The following is a 20,528-nucleotide window of genomic DNA, read 5'->3' as shown; positions in this document are numbered from 1 at the left end:
GGTTATGTTGTCGTTTGGTTTTTCAGACGGTTTAATAGATAGTGAACCGATCAGCAACTTTATAAAATCCATCCGGTTTGACTTCGATTTTACACAAAATTTATTAATTTATATATTAATCTTTTTTTATTTCTCGGATATTGACGTTTTATTCATTTAATTTCATAACGAAAAGAAAAGAGGGAAAAAAAAAACAGAACCGGTTTGTATTCGGTTTTCAAATTTCTTTGTATGGTTTAATTCGAATCAACAATACTGAAGTGGTTTAACTCTTAAAGTGAAGTATGGTTTATGGAGCCCGTCTCAAAACTTTCATCAAAAGTATTACAATGCACAAATAAATCATCGTGACAGAATCTTGAAACCAACATTGCTTCACTTGCATATAGTTTCTTGATACAAATCTTAGAAAACCATCCTTGGCGCAAGAATATATACTATGGTCAACAAAAAAAAAAAATACCTCGGTTAGTCACTCGGCGTTCTCACTTTCTTTAGATTACTGTTTTCAACCTTGGGCGGGGCTGAGGATCGTCTAGCTTTGGGTGCAGGAGTAACCCGTTTCTTTGCTGGTGCTTTCTCAGGTACAACACCATTCTTTTCCTCTGTGGTTGCCGTGGTGGTGGCAGCAGCGACGCCTGATGAGCTCTGTGCCTTGACCTTCCCTCGTGTTGGTTTCGTTGGAACCATGTTGCGACGTCTAGCCGTTGAGCTAGATAACCCCTCGTCATCACTAACCGCTGACCTTGCAATGTTGTGTTTACGGTTCTTCTCGGAGCTTTTCGTGATTTCATCGGTGGTTTTGGATTTCATGGACGGTGGGATTGGTTTGCTCTTTCTCGGGTTTTTTATGGTAGATGTTGATGATGATGGTGGCACATTGGGTTGAGTCAAGCTATTGATCTTCTTACGGGTTGAAGGTTTTGTGGTTTCTAGTCCATGAGAGTTACGGTTGGTCAAGGTCTTAACCGATGACTTTTCGTTCTTGCTTTGTACTTTCTCCGAGCTCTCCCATGGCTTGTCAGCCATCCACCTTTCCAACCAGCTCCAACCCCAAGTTGGGTTGCTAGGATCCATGAACATCGTGTTTCCAGATCTCATGTTGCCCTTCAAGTGTTGCTACAAATATAAGCCGTATCTTTATTAGTTACTAGGCCGTAACCCGAAATAAAATGATATTAATCTACAGTTGTGATCATAGGCCTCAAGACTTTTAAAGCGAGAATGTGTGTACACATGAGAGTATGTACCTGATGTGTGAATGCATAGGCCAATGCCCTTTCTCTTCTCATCGTCGCCTCATACTTATTCAACAAACCTGCTTCGATTTGTTCCTTGGACTGATTGCTATCATTCCAATTACCCCCACTCTGGAGAAGAATGAACAAAGTCTTAGGATTAGGAATATACAAAAAAAAAAAGTGTAACCAGCCAACTCTTGGGATATATACAATAGTGAGACCTTCAAGCCTCCTAGCTCTTTGGCATGTTTATGAAGAAGTTGCTTATGGCGAGCCTGATTCTCTTCTGACATCCTGATTCTCCTAGACCGGATCTGCGACTGTACACGAGTGAGAGTCTGCATACATTTTAGTGTATGTGCAGCTTGCCGTTGTACAACCGGTCCTTCCATCAGTAACTTAAGTCTGGCGAACCTCCTAATCCCCTGGGACTCTCTTCTTGCCTAGCATTGTAGAAATCATAAAAGCTAAGGTCATATACTTTCCTCAAATTGTAACTCAAAAGAAAAATCAAACAACACATCTTGATTTTATCCATTTTTAAAACAGATGAATAGCATACTAACTAAGCACCATAATTTCTAATCAAAGCCAAAACTAGGAGTATGAATAAAACAAACATACCAAATGACCCCTAAATGTAGACTGGATAAAGATGGCAGCTGCTTCTTCCCTTGACTTCCCTGGAAACCTATCAGGTTTAGCTGCTGGAGGAACAAACTCAGGAGAAGATGGAGGCGAATCTACAATAACATCTTCTTCTTCTTCTTCTTCTGGAGGAGGAGGGAGAGGAGGAGGAGGAGGGAAGAGATTCTTCTTACGTTTGACCTTATCAACTCTGACCTCAAACTGTGGAGGAGAACTTCTGGATGAAGCTACCAATACAGGATAAGAGATCTCACTATTCTGATACTCAACCGATTTATGTTTCAGTTTCTGTAATCACAACATTTAAAAAAAAAAATTGATAATGGCACAAGAATATGAATCTGTTACATCTAACTCATTGGTACCTTTAAATCTTGGCTAAAAGCCTTCTTAACATTCTTCAGCCATTTCGCTTTCTTGACCATCTCTTCCTTCTCTTTCTGATCAGATGAAGATCACAGATTGAAACGGATTCTCAAAGTCAAAAACACTTAAAACTGGATTTGAAAAGGAACTTTCTATAGCCTGCAAACGGGAGAAGAAGTTGATCTCGGAGTTCAACTTAAAACCTTTAATGGTTATGTGCGACTTTCTTGGAAATTAAAATGCTAATAAGAATTTGAATCGGTCGACATTTTTTGATCTTTGCTAAATTGAAAAGAGATCCTCCTCACGTTGTTATCACTCTCTCTTTTCAAGCAGATAGTATTATTTGTTTGAGACCCCACTAACAGCTTGCCGCTCTTTTTTTTTTTATATCTACTTCTAACGACTTTTTATTATATGAGCGTAAACAAAACAAATTCAAGGAAAGAACTCAGTTTAAACATTGGTAATGATCATTATTGGTCTGAATTTTTTGCTTTGTCACAATATTATTGTATCAATGATTCAAATCCTTCACCTGCTAAAAGTTCTATGCCTACTACAATTTTGTTAAGTCTTCTTTGAAAATTGCATATTAGATTTTGTTGATAACTCCAAAAACACACATGTATGTATGAGAGAACGTGATTGTATCTTTTTCTGTATTTCTGAATCTATAATACATCGCGGAATCGTCAATAATCTCAAAAGCCTTTCTTAATCATTTAGCAGCGTATATCTACCCCATGATCGTTAGTTAATGGAATAATAATATCAGTTTTCTATCACATACGTGATACATACCAGCCGTGTGGTCGTTGTGGTATATGCTTCGATATATATATTTTTATAAAGGAAAAATCTCCAAAATAGCACATTTCTAAGTTTATATCACAAAAATAGCACTCAAAAACTAAAATGACCAAAATAGCACCTTTCTAAGTTTATCCTTTGAAAATTTTAATTTTTTATTTTTCAAAATTTGAAATCTTATCCCAAAACCTCATCTAAACCCTAAATTTGTGACTTTTGATAAAACATTAAGTGCTATTTTTGTGACTTTTGACCTTGAGTGCTAGTTTGGAAACAAAAACTTGATTTAGTGCTATTTTTCTCTTTTTCTCTTTTATAAAGTCCATTGAGCTATAATATCTTACACTTTTGATTAATATATTCATTTATATCTTGCTAATGCAAAATTGAGTATTTATTTTGAGAAAAGACCTTTACATAATGCACTAACAGGTTGTTTGATATGTATATACAAAATTGTATAAAACAGAAAAGATGAATCCAAAATCCAAACTAGTTTCATAATTTAAGAATTTCAAAATTCAAGATATAATATAAAAAGTCTTAGAATTCACACATTTTATCAGAAATTTGAGACTTGAAATTATAAAAATACAAAACTGACTTAAAAAAAAGTCATTGTGTCAATGTAGCAACCAAGAAACTTGAAGTTTACTCTTCTTGTTCGATTTTACTGTCTTTGGGTCGAGTGGATATAGAATCACGCTTTGGCCTATGCTTCTTCCACTTCTTCTTCTTCAAAGTCATGATCCACGACGGAACCTCACATCCCGATGATGTCATGGTGTTGGCTATGTTCCTTAAGAAAGGCACATCTTCTTCCGTGTAGAACGTTATCGCTTCACCGCTTCTTCCCGCTCTCCCTGATCGACCTATAACAACGGTTTAATAAACAATGATTACTTACCAAGATGCATTCACAAGAAGAGCATCAAAGTAACACAAGAAGTGGATACATACCAATCCTGTGGATGTACGCAGAAGCAGAATCCGGGAAGTCATAGTTGATCACGCAGTTGATCCCTTTGAAATCCATACCTCTAGCGATCACATCAGTGGCTATCAGAACCCATGTCTCGCCTGCTCTGAAGCTATCAACCGCGTTTTCTCGCTGCAGCATCCAATGGTTTAGTTCTTATTAGGTTCCAATCATCTCATACAATCTATATATGTGGAGAGAGAGAGAGATGATGTGTTACCTCTCCAGGAGGGAGATCGGAATGGATGACACCGACTCTGATGTCTTCACATTTCAGTTCATCGTAGAGTTGCTTTGCTCGTTCTTTGCTTTGCATAAAGATTAGTACCGGTGGATTCAGACTCTACAGCCATGTAGAAAAAAAAATTGTTTCACAAAAATTGATTTTTTTTTTTTGTGTTTCATGAAAAATAGTAAACTTAACGAAAATTAATTGACTTTATTAAATTACTATTGATTAAAACTTATTGCAAAATTGATAATTACAAAAGCGATACATAATAATTTATTATAGTGATTTAATGTGTACTGTTTAAGTAACTGAGCTTACCTGTGCAAAGCTTTGGCGAAGAGCGAGAAGCTTCCCTTCTTCAGTTCCAGCAAAAACCAGCTTTTGCTTGACGGTTTCAGATGCTGTGTTCCTGTATAAATGCTCAAATGTAAAGATCTTTTCGATGCAGGACATGTTGTGAAGTATACAATATTATATGTACTCACTTTCGGCCAATGATCACACGAACAGCATCGTGCATTATGGAACGTGCGAGCTCCTCAACGGAATCTGGCAAAGTAGCACTGAACAATGACCGTATGATCGAAGGGTTTGAACAAGCCTTAACCACACCATCTATTTGTTTCAACATGCTCTGCTCAAACAGCTTGTCAGATTCATCAAGGACAAGATACTCCACCCTGCATTCAACAGAGATTAAGGTAAAATAGGCAGTAGAAACTACACGTAGTTCAAATTCTAAATATATATGGTATTGACTTACTTGCTTAAGTCGATTTTTTTAGCCTTGATGGCTCGTTTAAGCCGCATGGGTGTTGATATGAGAACATCACACTGCAGCTTCGAGAAATCAGCGGTTTTGACGAGGGGTTTAGTCATTAACCTGATGTTGAACTTGCTTCCTTTGATAAGTTTTTTCCCTTCTCTAGCTGTTTGGGCGGCTAGTTCTCGTGCAGGAGAGAGGATGACTGCTCTAATACCATCTGTTGAATGGCGCTGAAACAACAAAAAAAGCATGGTTCAAGAATCAGAAACTGCGAAATCTATAGAGTAAAGAGAGTTGCATACCTTGAGTTTTATAAGCATGGGGCAAATAAAAGCAAAGGTTTTTCCTGACCCAGTTGGAGCACAGGCAAAGCACTCACGACCCTGGGATTAATCAAAAAAACACAACTCAAAACTGGAACAGATACTTTCTGAAAGGATTCCATCTCTACCGTAATGAATAAAGAAAACGAGTGAATAAAGAGCATACCGACAAGAGAATTGGAATAGCCTGCCTCTGGATAGGTGTAGGCTCTTTAAATCCTAGTTCAGCTAAATTGCGTAATATGTATTTCTTACAACCATACCTGTAACAAGACATCAAACACACCATAGCTAAAGCATGTCAATGGACAAAAGAGTTACAGTTTTACTTTCAAACTACTAATCCTATCTATAAGTATAATAAATCAAAAACTGTCAACGCACCTCGATGCCAACTCTGTGAAGCTTTTAAGCGGGGATGGAATGTTGTTACCAGAGACATGAATGTTGTACTGTTTCCTCGACAAAGCATCTTGCTGCCATTATCAAACAGAAACCATGTTACTTACACTCACTCTATCACTCTTTGCCTTTTTTAAATGAAACTCAATACGTACCTCCATCCGCCTGTAAAGCTCCTTCTTGGGATTCTCCAAAGTCTCATCCTTTGTGTCGTGCTCAACCTCTTTCCCTTTAGACCGCGACTTCTTCGAGCTCTTGAACACATCAAACCCTTCAACAGGCTCTATTTTTTTTTCCGACATGACAAAAAAAAAGTTGGATCAGAGTCAGACAATGTTAGCACAACAAACCAAGTCGTTTAATTTTTTTTTCAAGACTTTACCAGAATTAGCAGATTTTCGTTTCCTCTTCTTAGAGGAGGAGGAGGAGGAAGCTATCTTCTCTTGCTCAGGCTCCTCCTCTGATTCTTCTTCTTGCTCAAAGAAGCTCAGTTTCTTGTTGCGATCATCATCCTCCACCGTGCGATTCTAAAACACACAGCACTGTTGATTTCTAAAATAAGAAGAAAGAGCTGATGATTATTATACACGAGGTAGAACTAACCTTGAACTTGGCGAAATCTGGAGCGAACTTTTTCCGATTGAAGTTTGTTCCACCGAACAGAAAATTCGCGCTTTTCTCCATCTGCAAAGAACGGAAAAGGACCTGGCGACGGCGGCGACTCGGTGTCGAGAAGAAGACTCCTTCAGGTTTATTGGGGTTTAACAGTTAGGGTTTGGTATCTTCGTCGTTTTCAAATACTGTCGAGGGCAAATTCGTCATTTCGTGTTTTAAAAGCAAAAATAGGCCGAACCATTACTAAATTAAATGGGCCTTAAAGCCCAATTAAAACAAAAGCCCTAATATTTTTTTGGGTGGGGGGGAGGGGGGGGACGAACATAGGATACGACAGAAGCCCTAATTTAATTGTCCCACCGCTTGGAAATTCCAAGGGCAATATTTACGTGGTTCCGGAAAACCCACAATTGTTTTAGAAGCGGTTGCTTCTTTTGATCTTTGGATATGGCATGCGTTTTTTGGACCGCCGGGTACTTTAAATGATATCAATGTTCTTGACCGCTCACCTGTTTTTGATGATATAATACAAGGTCACGCTCCGGCAGTCACTTACTATGTCAATGGAAGGGAGTATCATTTGGCTTACTATCTCACCGACGGTATTTATCCGAAATGGGCTACTTTTATCCAATCAATTCGGGAGCCACAAGGGCCGAAAGCGGTTTTATTTGCTAAACACCAAGAAGCTATCCGAAAAGATGTCGAGCGTGCTTTTGGAGTCTTGCAAGCTCGCTTTGCAATTGTTAAAAACCCGGCACTTTTTTGGGACAAAGGCAAAATTGGGAATATTATGAGAGCATCTATCATACTCCATAATATGATAGTGGAAGATGAACGAGATGGATATACTCTGTCTAATCTTTCGGAGTTCCAACACGGAGACGATCCCGGAAGTTCACATGTCGATCTCGATTTCCAAACGGATATCCCTTCAAATATCGCCAATATGATGGGTGCTCGAAGTAGAATTCGTGATCAACATAAGCATCAACAACTGAAAGCGGATTTGGTTGAACATATATGACATAAATTTGGACATGATGAAGACATCAACTGAGTTCGGAAGTTTGTTTTCGAATTATTCTCGATTATTGTACTAATCTATATTTTCATGTTTTTTTTTAAATCTATGTTTTAAATGTTATCTTTTAATATATTTTATTTAATAAATAAATTTTATTAAAAAAAATATTAATTTTTTTAAGAACCTCGAATTAAGAAACCTCCATTGGACCGCTAAAAATGAAAGTTTCTTAACAGAGATCCTTAACCCCACTTAAAGTTTAATTTATTATTAAAATTTTTTTAAGGATCTCAAAAAGGGTTTTAGGGTTAAAGATGATCTAATGAGTTTGGTAAGAAAAAGATTAAATTTGGAAACTGGTCTGAAAAGCGGGAAACATGTGATGGTCTGACCCACCGCCGCTCAAGGACAAAAAAAATCTCCATTTCTTCTTCATTCTTCTCTCTCTCTCTGTGTCTCCTCGGGACTTTCTCCGACTCTGTTGTGTCGTTTTATACACTTCAAACTCAAGCTCTTTCTTGATCTACTTCGCTATTCCCCTTCTCCTATTTGGCAGAGATGTGGCAAGTTGTACTAGGAGCAGCCATTGCTGCTGGATCCACTGGTCTTGTAGCCAAACGCTTCTTCAACCCTTTCTCTCCACATCATCCCTTTCCCGAGGATCACAGCGAAGAAGAGCAGGAGCACGTCACTACTCCTGTAGGTATCGGGTTTCTCGGCTCTCCTTGCGAGAAAACCAATGGCGTTTTCCGGTTTAAAAGTTCCGGGTCTGCAGGGTCCGGATCCGGGTCTTCTCCCGGGTTTAGGAAGTGTACAGGGGTTACATGCAAGGTTAAGGTTCGTGGCTTGATGAAGCAGAAGAAGAATAAAAACAATGGTGGTGGCTCTGAGATCGAGAAGCGATCTGGAAATGTTTCCTTGAAAAAGCCGAGAACTTTGAGTGCTGACTCTGCTTCAAAACGTGGTGTGTCATGTTATAATAACAATCAAGGTTTGCGCTGTTTGAAACTCTGATGATTTATCTTGTTGTAATATCTGGATTTGTAACGTGCATGACGTGAACATTTGAATTTACATCTTAGTTAATAGCTCATAGCTGCGTTAATTTTGGGGGAAAATGTTTCAGGGGCATTGTTAGGTTTCGTTTCATAGACTCGTAGAGATTTGAGTGGCGATAATACTCTGGATGGGTAAACTTTTTTACTTCTAAGACTGCTATAGACTTTGTGACTATATTGACAGTAGATTGAATAAGATGGGCAATCATTAACTTCCTAGGCTTCCATAGTGAGGAATAAGCATGTATGTGTGCTTCCAAGGTGCTACTTCTCTTGCTAAAATTCTCGTAAAGACTTTGACTCGTTGGTTCAATTGATTTGAGGTTTGGTTGCGTCGAAATGTTATCCTTGCGGTAACTTTGTGCTTAATCAAATATTTTAGTTGGTTCCAACAAAATAGAAGATAATTAAATCATCACTTTCTCTTTTCAGATCATTCCACTTTCAGCTCGGCACTTGGTGTCTGCATGATGTACATGATGTCAGCAGAGAAAAATGAAATGAGTAAGCTGCATACAGCGACGGAAGAAACTGTCAAAGCCATCCAGGAGCTTAAAGATGAACTTTCTAGGATCAAATCTTTACAGGGTTTCAAATCCAGTGGCAAATCTGATCTCACTACTAAACCAGAGATTGCGAGTGGAGAAGAATCTGTCGACACTAAGTCAGGCAAGGATGGGGAATATGCTAGCAGCGTCCTAACTGAGGAACCGGAACACGAGGCGGTGGAAATGGAACAGTTGGAGATGGAACTTGAATCTGAGCTTCAGAAACTAAACTTGGCTGAGGTTAGTGTGTGTTTCTACTGGTACAAACGTTTGAAAGCTAATACTAAACTTTTATATTTTTATATTAGACAAGTGAACTTATGGAGGAATGTAAGGGGCTGATGAATGGATCCGAGTCATACCAGTGTGGTGGAATTTCAGCATCTGAGCTGGACAAGAAACTATGCCGCCTTCTTATTGAGCAACAAGAAGGACAGATCAATGAGCTTGAAGCTGAACTGCAGACTACTCAGTCCAAACTCCAAGAGAAGGAAGCTGAACTCCAAGCGCTTAAGGTATGCGTTAGACGCCTTACCGAGTTTCCCCTCTTGGACCGTTCAGGTACATTTGGTCTCCAATAATCGCTTGCTTGAATTGCTATTGGTCAAACTCACAGCGTAACAAATTTGTTGGTGTTTCCTCAGATGATGAGCATGAACAAGACATGAACCAGGAGCTCTCAGTTTCATGGAGCCAAGATAACCAAACTGATAAAGAGGAAAGGAAGCCGATCATTGGGATGAAAAGACCTATGGAGTCATGTACTCATGTTTAATTAGAGTGGCAACTTTATATAATCAGAAAACGTGCACAGTAAGTTCCTGTATAGACTTCATCTTGCAACACCAAAAGGATCCAGGTCTCTGAAGAATCCCATACTACCAGAAGTCTTCTTAGCCATGACTTGACTAGAGATTTAGATTGCTAGGTTTGTAGACTAGCTAGTTATTGCGGATGCGTGAACTTCTCTAAATGTCGTGTGTATCCTCAAGCTGTTTAGTGTGTGTCACTGTAGGCTTTTCTAAGTTAAATGTAAAAGATAATCTCAGTTTAATATTACAGTTTGTTATATATTGATTTGTGTTCCGGCCAAACACATCCCAACATGACGTTTAGTTTTCAAACAGCTATATCAAACTCGACATTACATTACCAAGCAAAGCTTATAGAGATGAGAAGCCATTGTCAATTCAAGAAACATCATATGCTAATTATCGGAACATTCAAAACTAAAAGAGTGTGTAAAGGTCTAGCCGTGCAAAGTGCGTAATAAGCAAAAGGATCGCATCCCAACTAAAGATGACAAAAGAAACTCTACTCGCCGGGAACTTGAACGCCTTTCTTCAGCTTCTCCTTCTTCATCTTCTTCTTGGAAAGCGGCTTCTTCTTCCTCGGAGGCAGATTCTTCTGCGCGTATGTGTAGAGTATGAAGTTTCCCACAAGGAAGGTCACTAGCAACCCTCCAATCACAAGAAGGACGATCAGTCCTGGGTTGAGCCCTTTGCTCTCTATTTTTCCCTGTTTCATTGTTTTTTTTTTCTTAGCAACTTCAAAATAAAATCCAATATGCAAGAAGAACACAACAAGATCAAGCCAAAGGACAGAACACAAAACAGATGCTTACTCTTGACACAATGTTCTCTTTTTTTTTTAATGCATGTGAAAAAATATATTTCAACCCAAAAAAAAGAGACATTTTTACAATGACTGCCTCTTTGTTTTAGGAGTCTTTAACTATCAAAAGTATTTTGAAAACAGAGCATTATCTCTCTAGCTTCTTCTCAAGACCAAACCAATGTTCAGAGGTTTCATGCTGTAAGAAAATGAGAAAAGTTGCAGACTTTGCAACATATAGACACAGATGATGAAACCAATACAGGTTTAATCCAAAGATGACAACTTTGGCACGATCAATCATACGAATGGATCCAAAATGATCGCAAATGATCTCGATTTAAGAAGCGGAACATCATATGTGCATTAGACCAAGAAGATCAGATTCTAAGCATGCAACATGTAAGATTGAAATGCCAGATCTAGCGATTCAGAATCACCGTGAGTAATTCACTAGAGATTTGATGATCTCAAGGAAACGAACAAGTAGAGAAACAAATTAACAGAGAGAAGGGAGAATAGATCTTACAGAGAATTCATCAGCCATAGCTGCGTTTCGGAGCTTCCGGAGATCAGCACCAGTCGCCGGAGACAATTGAAAGACTAGTTTTTTTTTTCTTCTAAGATTCAGCAAATAAATAAATAGAGATCACCGCAGCAGGATTATTTTTGTAATAAATAAAGTTAGAGGCCGAATTGTAAAATAATCTAAAATAGGAGTGATGATACATAAATAAACCACCGCTGCTGAATTGTTTCAATTTGCACGATGTTTTGAAATTTTCTATACAAATTTAGGCTGCAACTGGAATGGAGTTTTTTGGAATAAAAACTTCCAGAATGCTTGATTCATGTGCTTTCCAAAAAAAATTCACCAGTTACAACTAAAAAATGGAATGTGTATTCCATATCATTCCATAACATTCCAGAAAAAAAATAACTATCATTTGAAAAATCATTCCAAATCAAAAACGTTTTGGAATAAGTGGAATGCTGATTCCATTCCATTAAATTCCAGAAATTATAATTCCTATCATTCCATATATTCCTTTTAGTTGTTACCAGTTACACCCTTATTAAAATAATTGATTAAAATGTTAAAAGTTAATGTATAATTTTTGTTTTATTTGTTCAGAACCCTGTTCGGAAACTCGTTCGGTGTAACGCATACGGTTGGGGTAGGGCCTAGCACCGAATCATAAGTCGGAGATAAAGCGGCCGATTAATCGGCGCGTTGTTTTTGTTATAGACAACGTATTTCAACGATTATGTAGTAAAGTAAACATGGCGTAGTGGTTTAGTGTCTCTAAAAGAATGTGACAACCCAGGTTCGAAGTTCGGAGGGTGCGTCATTTTTCTTTTTTTAATATTTTTTCTTTAATGAAGGGCAAACATGTCATTTACCGTTCGTCTTCCTCTTTCTGTTTCTGGTTTTCTGCAGTTTCAGACGCAAAAGCTCGGTACTTTAACGGTTTTAGAAGCAATTTTCATAGGTTTTCTTCTTGTTTTTGCTAAAATTTCATTGATATTAGAGATATTATTCGATTTCTAGGTCAAAATGAACAAAAGTTCATTTTTTTTTTCAGATCCGATTTTTTGACCGCATAGCTTCAAACCGCTACGCTTGGTCACCGTTGAGCGTTTACTCGGCCGTTGAATCGGCTAGACGCGGCCGAGTTTTAGAATAGAAGTTCAGAATAACAATAATTAACTACTTTTAGTTATTATTTTTTTTGCTGTAAGCAAGTGATTTTGTTAAAAGTAAAAAAAAAAGTTAATTTATAGGTTATGCTAGTTTGGTAATATATTAAAATTAGAGGCCAAATTATAAAATAAAGAAAAGTATGGGTGGTGATAAATAAAAGGCAAATTTCCAAAATAGCACATTTCTAAGTTTATATCACAAAAATAGCACTCAAAAACTAAAATGACCAAAATAGCATCATTCTAAGTTTATCCTTTGAAAATTTTAATTTTCTTATTTTTCAAAATTTGAAATCTTATCCCCAAAACCTCATTTCTCAACTCTAAACCCTAAACCCTAAACTCTAAACCCTAAACCCTAAACTCTAAACCCTAAACCCTAAATCCTAAACTCTAAACCCTAAACCCTAAACCCTAAATCCTAAACCCCACCCTTTAACTCTAAACCCTAAGTTTGTGACTTTTGATAAAACACCCCCTATATATTAATTGAGAAGCATTTGAAAAATTAGAACCTTAATTTTGTATTAATTAAAAAAAACCCCAAATCCTAGGTGGCACTCTAAATGCCTTCTAAATTTCATTTCAAAGAATTCTAGAGCATTTAATATAAAGTATAGTTTAATCTAATGGTGTCACATTATTCCATAATTATATAACACTAAAGAACATTATATTAACCTAAAATATATGAAGTGTGTATTATTTCCTTAAATAAAAGCTACGGAATTACCTAATATGATTTACATATATACGGGAATTAATGATTATGAATAATAAAGATTTGATAACAATTTTTGCATCCTTCTTCATTTTTGTTTAAATTTATATTATTAAAAAAACTTAAACAATCACATTAACCATATAATAAAAAAATTAGATTTTTTCTTATATGTTATATTTTGAATTTTTTAAAATGACTTTAAATTACAAAAATGTGGAAACCTTTATATGTTACATTTTTTTTTAAACGACTTTAAAATACAAAAATGAGGACACCATATATGTTATATTTTTCTTATATGTTAGAATTTTCTTATATGTTATATTTTGAATTTTTTTAAAAAGACTTTAAATTACAAAAATGTAAGTTTTCCTTAAGTATACGACTAAAAACATTAAAATGACATGTATCAATTCGATGGTTGATTTGAAAGCTTTCAAAACCATATGGAAGATAAAAGTCAAAATAATTCAACTGTGAAAACAATACTGTTCACTTTGTTCAAGAATGTGTTCGCTGGAAAAAATAAAGTTTTTATGTCATATTTTGTTTAATGTCCACTAGAGAACATTATATTAACCTAAAATATAAGAAGTGTGTATTCTTTCCTTAAATAAAAGCTACAGAATTACCTAATATGATTTACATATATATGACAATTAATGATTATAAATAATAAAGATTTGATAACAATTTTTGCATCCTTCTTCATTTTTGTTTAATTTTATATTATTAAAAAAATAACCAATCACATTAACCATATAATAAAAAATTAGATTTTTTCTTATATGTTATATTTTGAATTTTTTAAAATGACTTTAAATTACAAAAATGAGGAAACCTTATATGTTATTTTTTTTTAAAACGACTTTAAAATACAAAAATGAGGACACCTTATATGTTAGATTTTTTCTTATATGTTATATTTTGAATTTTTTAAAACAACTTTAAATTACAAAATGTAAGTTTTCCTTAAGTATACGACTAAAAACATTAAAATGACATGTATCATTTCGATGGTTGATTTGAAAGCTTTCAAAACCATATGTAAGTTAAAAGTCAAAATAATTCAACTGTGAAAACAATACTATTCACTTTTTTCAAGAATGTGTTCGATGAAAAAAAATAAGGTTTTTATGTCATAATTTGTTTAATGTCCACTAGAGAACATTATATTAACCTAAAATATAAGAAGTGTGTATTCGTTCTCTAAATAAAAGCTACGAAATTACCTAATATGATTTACATATATATGGCAATTAATGATTATGAATAATAAAGATTTGATAACAATTTTTGCATCCTCCTTCATTTTGTTTAATTTTATATTATTAAAAAAATAAACAATCACATTAACCATATAATAAAAAATTAGATTTTTTCTTATATGTAATATTTTGAATTTTTTAAAATGACTTTAAATTACAAAAATGAGGAAACCTTATATGTTATTTTTTAAAAAAACGACTTTAAAATACAAAAATAAGGACACCTTATATGTTAGATTTTTCTTATATGTTAGATTTTTTCTTAGATGTTATATTTTGAATTTTTTAAAACGACATTAAATTACAAAAATGTAAGTTTTCCTTAAGTATACGACTAAAAACATTAAAATGACATGTATCAATTCGATGGTTGATTTGAAAGCTTTCAAAACCATATGGAAGATAAAAGTCAAAATAATTCAACTGTGAAAACAATATTGTTCATTTTTTTCAAAAATGTGTTCGATGAAAAAAATAAGGTTTTTATGTGATAATTTGTTTAATGTCCAATCCGATCAACCCATGATGGATTAATTATAGTTTTGTTCTATTATTTTTAATAAAAATTGATCCGATCTATCGGAAAAAAATTATATAATAACAACAAAAAATATTTTATATATATAAATAAAATGATCACATATATAAAAAAAACTATCGATAATATATATATAAATAAATTCACCTTGCGCAAGACGCATGTCTTATCCTAGTTAAGTACTATTTTTGTGACTTTTGACCTTGAGTGCTAGTTTGGAAACAAAAACCTGATTTACTGCTATTTTTATCTTTTTTTCGTAAATAAATATTCCACGAGGCTGTTATGCAATTCTCTTGCCGACTCTTTTGTCCGCCGAAGCACTTCTTCTCCAGCATTCATCAGGACACAAACAAGGGAAAGAGATACAAAAATTTCACAAAACGAATCAGAGATTATTATACCTGCTAGATCCGGAAGAAGAAGAAGATGACAGTGATCGACATTCTGACTAGAGTTGACTCGATCTGTAAGAAGTACGACAAGTACGATGTCGACAAACAGCGTGAGGCCAATGTCTCCGGTGATGACGCTTTCGCTCGTCTCTATGGAGCTTTCGATACTCAAATCGAGACAGCTCTCGAGGTTGATTACCCCTCTCTCCCTCTCTCTCTCTCTCTCTCTCTCTCTCTCTCTCTCTCTTATGTTTTGCATAATTGGATTCAAAGATGTGTGCTTTATACAATGTTGGCACATAAAGTTTATTATTTTTGGTGTGTGGACTTTAAAGGTGGAAACTTTGCATGAGTCTAATGAAAAATCTCGAAACTTTTTTATGCTGTGATCTTGATGAGAACGTTAAGTTTTTTTTTTTTTTTTGAATGTGGTTTTTGTTTGATTTTGCAGAAAGCTGAGCTTGTTACCAAGGAGAAGAACAGAGCTTCTGCTGTTGCAATGAACGCTGAGATCCGCAGGACCAAGGCTAGATTGTCTGAGGAAGTTCCCAAGTTGCAGAGACTTGCTGTTAAGCGGGTAAGTGTCCTTTCTCATACATTGATTCTACGTAGCTTGGTTGAACTTATATGATTCTTATTCTTAGGATGATATTTGTTAATGTGTGACTGTTTGTCATTAAAGCTTGTATACATAGCTGTAAACTCTGTTAAACAAAGTGTGTTTTATGGTAAATTAATCACATTCAGATGGTAGTCCATTGGCTGGAGAATTAACATGTGGTTGCAATCTTTAGGTTAAGGGCCTTACAACCGAAGAGCTTGCTGCTAGAAACGATTTGGTGCTTGCGCTTCCGGCCAGGATTGAAGCCATACCTGATGGAACAGCGGGTGGTCCTAAAGCCACCAGTGCTTGGGCTCCCTCAACAGCATCTCGTCCTGATATCAAATTTGATTCAGGTGATTCATTAACACAACTAGCTTTGTTCCTTATTGTATAGTGCTTGCACTAACTCACCTCTATTGTGGATATTAGATGGGCGTTTTGATGATGATTACTTTCAAGAATCACATGAATCTAGCCAATTCAGACAGGAGTTTGAGATGCGGAAAATCAAGCAGGCAAGTGATGTTCCATCTACTCTTTTGGTCGCTTAAGCTCTGGTGGTGTGTATATATTATATATGACTTTGTCTACTTGAGTATATATCAGGAACAAGGTCTGGACATGATCTCTGAAGGTTTAGATGCTTTGAAGAATATGGCGTCTGATATGAACGAGGTGCGTTTGTTAAACTCACTTCTCTTATTCAGTACTTGAGCTGATGATCCATGTCACGAACACTCTATACATGCAGGAGCTGGATCGCCAAGTTCCTCTGATGGATGAAATCGACTCCAAGGTAGGAGACATCGACCTTTTCTCTTAAACCATTAGTTGTATAATCTGAGTAACTTACTTAGCTCGTTTACAGGTGGACAGAGCAACCTCGGATCTTAAGAACACCAATGTTAGACTTAAAGATACTGTGAACCAGGTGATCTTTGAGCCTTGAAACTTTTTTTCTCAAACTCTCAGAGCCACATTGTCCTGTTGTTGATTCCTTTTTTATTAATACTGCAGCTGAGGTCAAGCCGGAACTTTTGCATCGATATTGTTTTGTTGTGTATTGTTCTTGGTATCGCTGCATACTTATACAAGTAAGTTTCTTATACATACAAAAAGGATGCATTAGATAGAGTGAAAAAAAGAGTTTCTTTAACGGAACGAACCTTCGTCCTTTGCAGTGTACTGAAGTAATGAGATGAACATGAACGGACCCTCTCTTGCCCTCTGCTATTACCGCTTCTTACCCGAGTCTGTGTGTGTGAGTGCTTGTTTCTTGCTGTATTTGTGTGATCGATCTTTAAGTGTCAAGACTATTGAAGTTGTTTTCTTCCTGCAACTGAGTTATTTCCATGTTGTTCAAGTCCATACATGGTGAATACATATCTTATTAAGTTTACCAAATTATGTAATTATATTCATTCATGTCCCTGTCAATGCCCCGTCAATCTTATTGTTTGGTCTGTGTTTGAGCTTTTCCGCCACTGTTCCAATAAAAGCCATACTGCATGAACATACTCCAAAGTCTAAGAAGCAGATTGTCTTCTTCTATGTGTGACTCTCTCATGTCGCCCATTGTAATTGCTTCAAAATTATTTGGTTGCTGCTAATTCTTTTGCCATTGCTGCTTCGGAAACTGGATATACGTCAATGTTCCAAGAAATCTTTAGACATAAATTAGGTGTTTTATACAAAATTATTGATTAGGCGGACGTCTAAACTGATTTATTAAAAAAAATTGGTATAGAAAAATCGTTTTGTTTAGTTCCTATTTTTGTGAATCGAAATGACTTTGAAATTTCTATATTATAAATTGGCAATCAGGACATTTATTGTTAACATGTTACACATGGATCAAACATGCATATACATGTATATCGATGGCCCATTCTATCCGTGATTGGCTACTCTTGTTTCAGCTGTTCCTCCTCCTTGCTCAGCATCATTCCCACTCCCACTATTACCATGAACTTGTATCTCCAAAAGCCTCTCAACAGGCTGCCTACAAATCGGGCATCGATTCGTCTGAAACCTCAACACCTTAGCACATCCACTGCACATACACTACACCACAAAGCACATTCACATCAGTCCACAAGAGAAACACAGTTCATCAATCAGCATTCTTAAAAAAAGAAACATTGAATCTTACTTACCATATGTCGACAAGGAAGAACAGTCGTGTCTGACGGCTCAGACAAACAAATAACACACTCTTTCCCCTGATCATCCCCATACTCATCCCCATCATCGTCCCCACCAACCGTATTCCCAATCCCATAAATCTCCTGCAACTCATACCTAGTCCCGTTGACCCATAGTATCTGCTTCACCACTCTTATCTTAACCTCTCCTTTGTCCTTCTCGTAAACCGCTTGCGTAATCTGCGCGTTCTTAGACAGACTCTCTTCACCCGAACTAACTGCTTCCGCCTTAACCGCCAACGGATAGACATCAGTCTCTAACGCTGCCGCCTTAAACAGCTCGGAGTCTTCGAATAACGACAAATCTATACCCGAACCGGGAGGCTGTTTGAACTTCTGACCAAGCCCTCTCTCGAAGTCCATTGTGATCGGTGGTAAAGTGTCTTCCTTTGTAGCTGTGAGGACGCATTGTTCGGTTTCTTTAGCAAAGAATATAACACTGATTCTGTTTTTAAGACAACACAAGTGGAGTTTTTGATCTAAAGGTTCGGCTTTTTTTTTTTTTTTATAATATAGTAAAGGTTGGGTTTTTATATACCTGCCGGAGACAGTTGCATCAAACGTGAAGGAGACGAGGACCCGACCCGGGTTATCCGGGTCGGGTTCGAGCTTTAAAGACTCTTTCTTTAGATTGACGTCGTTACGAATGGTCACGGCTTTCTGATGCTCGACGCAAGGAAGCTGTGGAGGCATCATGGGTCCGTAATAAGGATGCTGCGGAGGAGGAGGGTAGTGGATGTGATGGTGCTGATCGTAAGGCCCCGGAGGAGGAGGAGGGTAGTAGCCTGGATACTGGTAATTAGGGTTTGGGTACGGTGTAGCGGCGGCGAAGACGATGCGATTAGGTGGAGGAAGAGAAGGAGGCGGTGGTGGTGGAGAAGGAGAAGGAGAAGATGTTGGAAGGGTGTTGCTCCGCCGTTGTTGTCTGCGGCGTCTACCGTCGCCTCCGGTGCTGCTGCTGATGTTGCCCATGAGGAGAATGATCAGAAAAGGTGAGATTTTTATGGATCAAATCGAAGAAAGTTTGTGTTTTGATGGGTGGATCGGTGATTAAAAGGAAAAGCAGAGAGGTTTTCGATGAATTGAGAGAGAGAGAGAGAGAATATAAATTGGGGGAGAAAAGTGGGTAAAGGAGATGATGATGATGGGGTCCGTTGGCCAAGAAACTCCACCCATGAACCTACTTTGAACACCTTTCCATGGTGTTTTTATGTTACCAAGAGAGAGTTTTTTTGTTGTTTCTATTATTACTCTTTTGTTAATAATAAGGCGACGTTGAATTTATGGACTTTAGCTATAGAAAACATTTATTGATTCTTAATCATACTTTAGTTGCTTGACAAAATGTAAATGTATTTTTGATTTATCTGATCGCATTACCATTACGTATAGATTAGTTTGATCTAGTAACCTTTTTTGTCAGTACACACTACCAAATGTATTTGATCGCATCAACTTTTTTTGTCCACTTGTTCATTTTTAGAGTTAGCTTACGAGCGAAGAAGTTATCATTGCATAGTTTGCATGATTTGAGTTCTTTGTGATTTTCTACATAATGTCTAGTAGTAGACGTTGTCAACTTTCCCATTCAAGATTCATATTGCCTGAGTTTATAGCAATTGATTGGTTTATTCTTAGCAAAGTAAACTACGGTTTAGTTTATTGGTATTTTAAAGTTATCATGATATCACTTTGCGGCAACATAATAGCCCAACATAATATTCTTGTGGGTATTCGTATTTAGTCCGAAAATGAACGAACGGTTTGGAGCTCATATCAAACCTTTTTTTGTTGTCTTTGAATAATGGTGTATATACTGCTTTATCAAGAAAGAAAGAAAAACAATTGGTGTACATTTTGATTTGCTAAAATCTTATGCTTTTAAGAAAAGTAAAAGCTCTTAGAATGTATAATTTCTAGACCGATAAGCTAAACTTCGAATTTTTCAGATTATAACCACGATTCATTTACAGGTATGTATCAATTTTTTAATCAAAATATATCAGTTTAAAACATTTCATCTTCAGAGTAGTGCGATTCGAAATGAAAAATGAAGAAAAAAAGAGAGATATAAAATCGTATACCTACCCCCACTCGCATACACTTTCATTAAGAAAATCTCATATATGAATATGTACTATATCCTAATAAAGATGTTGTTATCATTACAAAATATATAGTGGGGAGATGGAACAAGTTGTGCATGTAAACCTTTTCCTAACTAGTTGTGAAAGAGAATATTTTTTCATTAAACTATAGCTAAACATTTTCTTAACTAGTTCTCTGACGATGCATGCATCTTTGAAGATAATTTGCAGAATAACATCTTCTTGGAATGGACCTATATGTTGTACTTATGTCAAACACACCTGAGTTATTGTCGATTCCTCATATATAAATAACAAGTTATCTTTTGTTTACTCGAAAGATATCCTTAGAGAGGGAGAGAGAGATGAAAA

General features: G+C 36.3%; 5 protein-coding genes across 6 annotated transcripts; 2 read left to right on the top strand and 3 right to left on the bottom strand.

Annotated features, from left to right (window-relative positions):
• Positions 1-181: 181 nt before the first annotated feature.
• On the bottom strand, positions 182-2,669 carry LOC125580384 (protein IQ-DOMAIN 1-like). Its single transcript, XM_048744777.1, has 5 exons — positions 2,255-2,669; positions 1,866-2,177; positions 1,463-1,684; positions 1,251-1,370; positions 182-1,119 (listed from the first exon to the last, which is right to left on the bottom strand). Exons 1-5 carry the CDS (start codon positions 2,312-2,314, stop codon positions 469-471), a joined length of 1,365 nt encoding a protein of 454 aa, XP_048600734.1. The 5' UTR covers positions 2,315-2,669; the 3' UTR covers positions 182-468.
• An 876-nt stretch (positions 2,670-3,545) lies between these two features.
• Positions 3,546-6,545, bottom strand: LOC106427949 (DEAD-box ATP-dependent RNA helicase 57). Its single transcript, XM_013868672.3, has 12 exons — positions 6,374-6,545; positions 6,153-6,297; positions 5,926-6,053; positions 5,753-5,844; positions 5,535-5,631; positions 5,348-5,428; positions 5,043-5,275; positions 4,765-4,959; positions 4,598-4,688; positions 4,268-4,390; positions 4,029-4,179; positions 3,546-3,940 (listed from the first exon to the last, which is right to left on the bottom strand). Exons 1-12 carry the CDS (start codon positions 6,452-6,454, stop codon positions 3,720-3,722), a joined length of 1,638 nt encoding a protein of 545 aa, XP_013724126.2. The 5' UTR covers positions 6,455-6,545; the 3' UTR covers positions 3,546-3,719.
• A 1,260-nt stretch (positions 6,546-7,805) lies between these two features.
• Positions 7,806-10,091, top strand: LOC111213197 (protein POLAR LOCALIZATION DURING ASYMMETRIC DIVISION AND REDISTRIBUTION). 2 transcript variants are annotated; one of them, XM_048744776.1, is made up of 4 exons: positions 7,806-8,403; positions 8,903-9,258; positions 9,327-9,533; positions 9,663-10,091. In XM_048744776.1, exons 1-4 carry the CDS (start codon positions 7,971-7,973, stop codon positions 9,684-9,686), a joined length of 1,020 nt encoding a protein of 339 aa, XP_048600733.1. In that variant the 5' UTR covers positions 7,806-7,970; the 3' UTR covers positions 9,687-10,091. The 2 variants fall into 2 exon arrangements, with proteins under 2 accessions (XP_048600733.1, XP_048600732.1); XM_048744775.1 differs by having other exon boundaries at positions 9,327-9,579.
• A 5,056-nt stretch (positions 10,092-15,147) lies between these two features.
• On the top strand, positions 15,148-17,290 carry LOC125580383 (syntaxin-71). Its single transcript, XM_048744774.1, has 9 exons — positions 15,148-15,451; positions 15,713-15,838; positions 16,056-16,218; positions 16,295-16,380; positions 16,472-16,540; positions 16,617-16,661; positions 16,734-16,796; positions 16,883-16,959; positions 17,047-17,290. Exons 1-9 carry the CDS (start codon positions 15,296-15,298, stop codon positions 17,057-17,059), a joined length of 798 nt encoding a protein of 265 aa, XP_048600731.1. The 5' UTR covers positions 15,148-15,295; the 3' UTR covers positions 17,060-17,290.
• Positions 17,291-17,652: 362 nt separating this feature from the next.
• LOC106427951 (probable E3 ubiquitin-protein ligase LOG2) lies at positions 17,653-19,548 on the bottom strand. Its single transcript, XM_013868674.2, has 3 exons — positions 18,608-19,548; positions 18,022-18,514; positions 17,653-17,929 (listed from the first exon to the last, which is right to left on the bottom strand). The coding sequence occupies exons 1-3, from the start codon at positions 19,039-19,041 to the stop codon at positions 17,756-17,758; spliced, it is 1,101 nt and encodes a 366-aa protein (XP_013724128.2). The 5' UTR covers positions 19,042-19,548; the 3' UTR covers positions 17,653-17,755.
• Positions 19,549-20,528: the final 980 nt, after the last annotated feature.

The sequence above is a fragment of the Brassica napus genome, chromosome C1 (genome assembly GCF_020379485.1).
Source record: "Brassica napus cultivar Da-Ae chromosome C1, Da-Ae, whole genome shotgun sequence".
NCBI classification, from domain to species: Eukaryota; Viridiplantae; Streptophyta; class Magnoliopsida; order Brassicales; family Brassicaceae; genus Brassica; species Brassica napus.
This window is presented reverse-complemented; position numbering and strand designations above follow the sequence as displayed.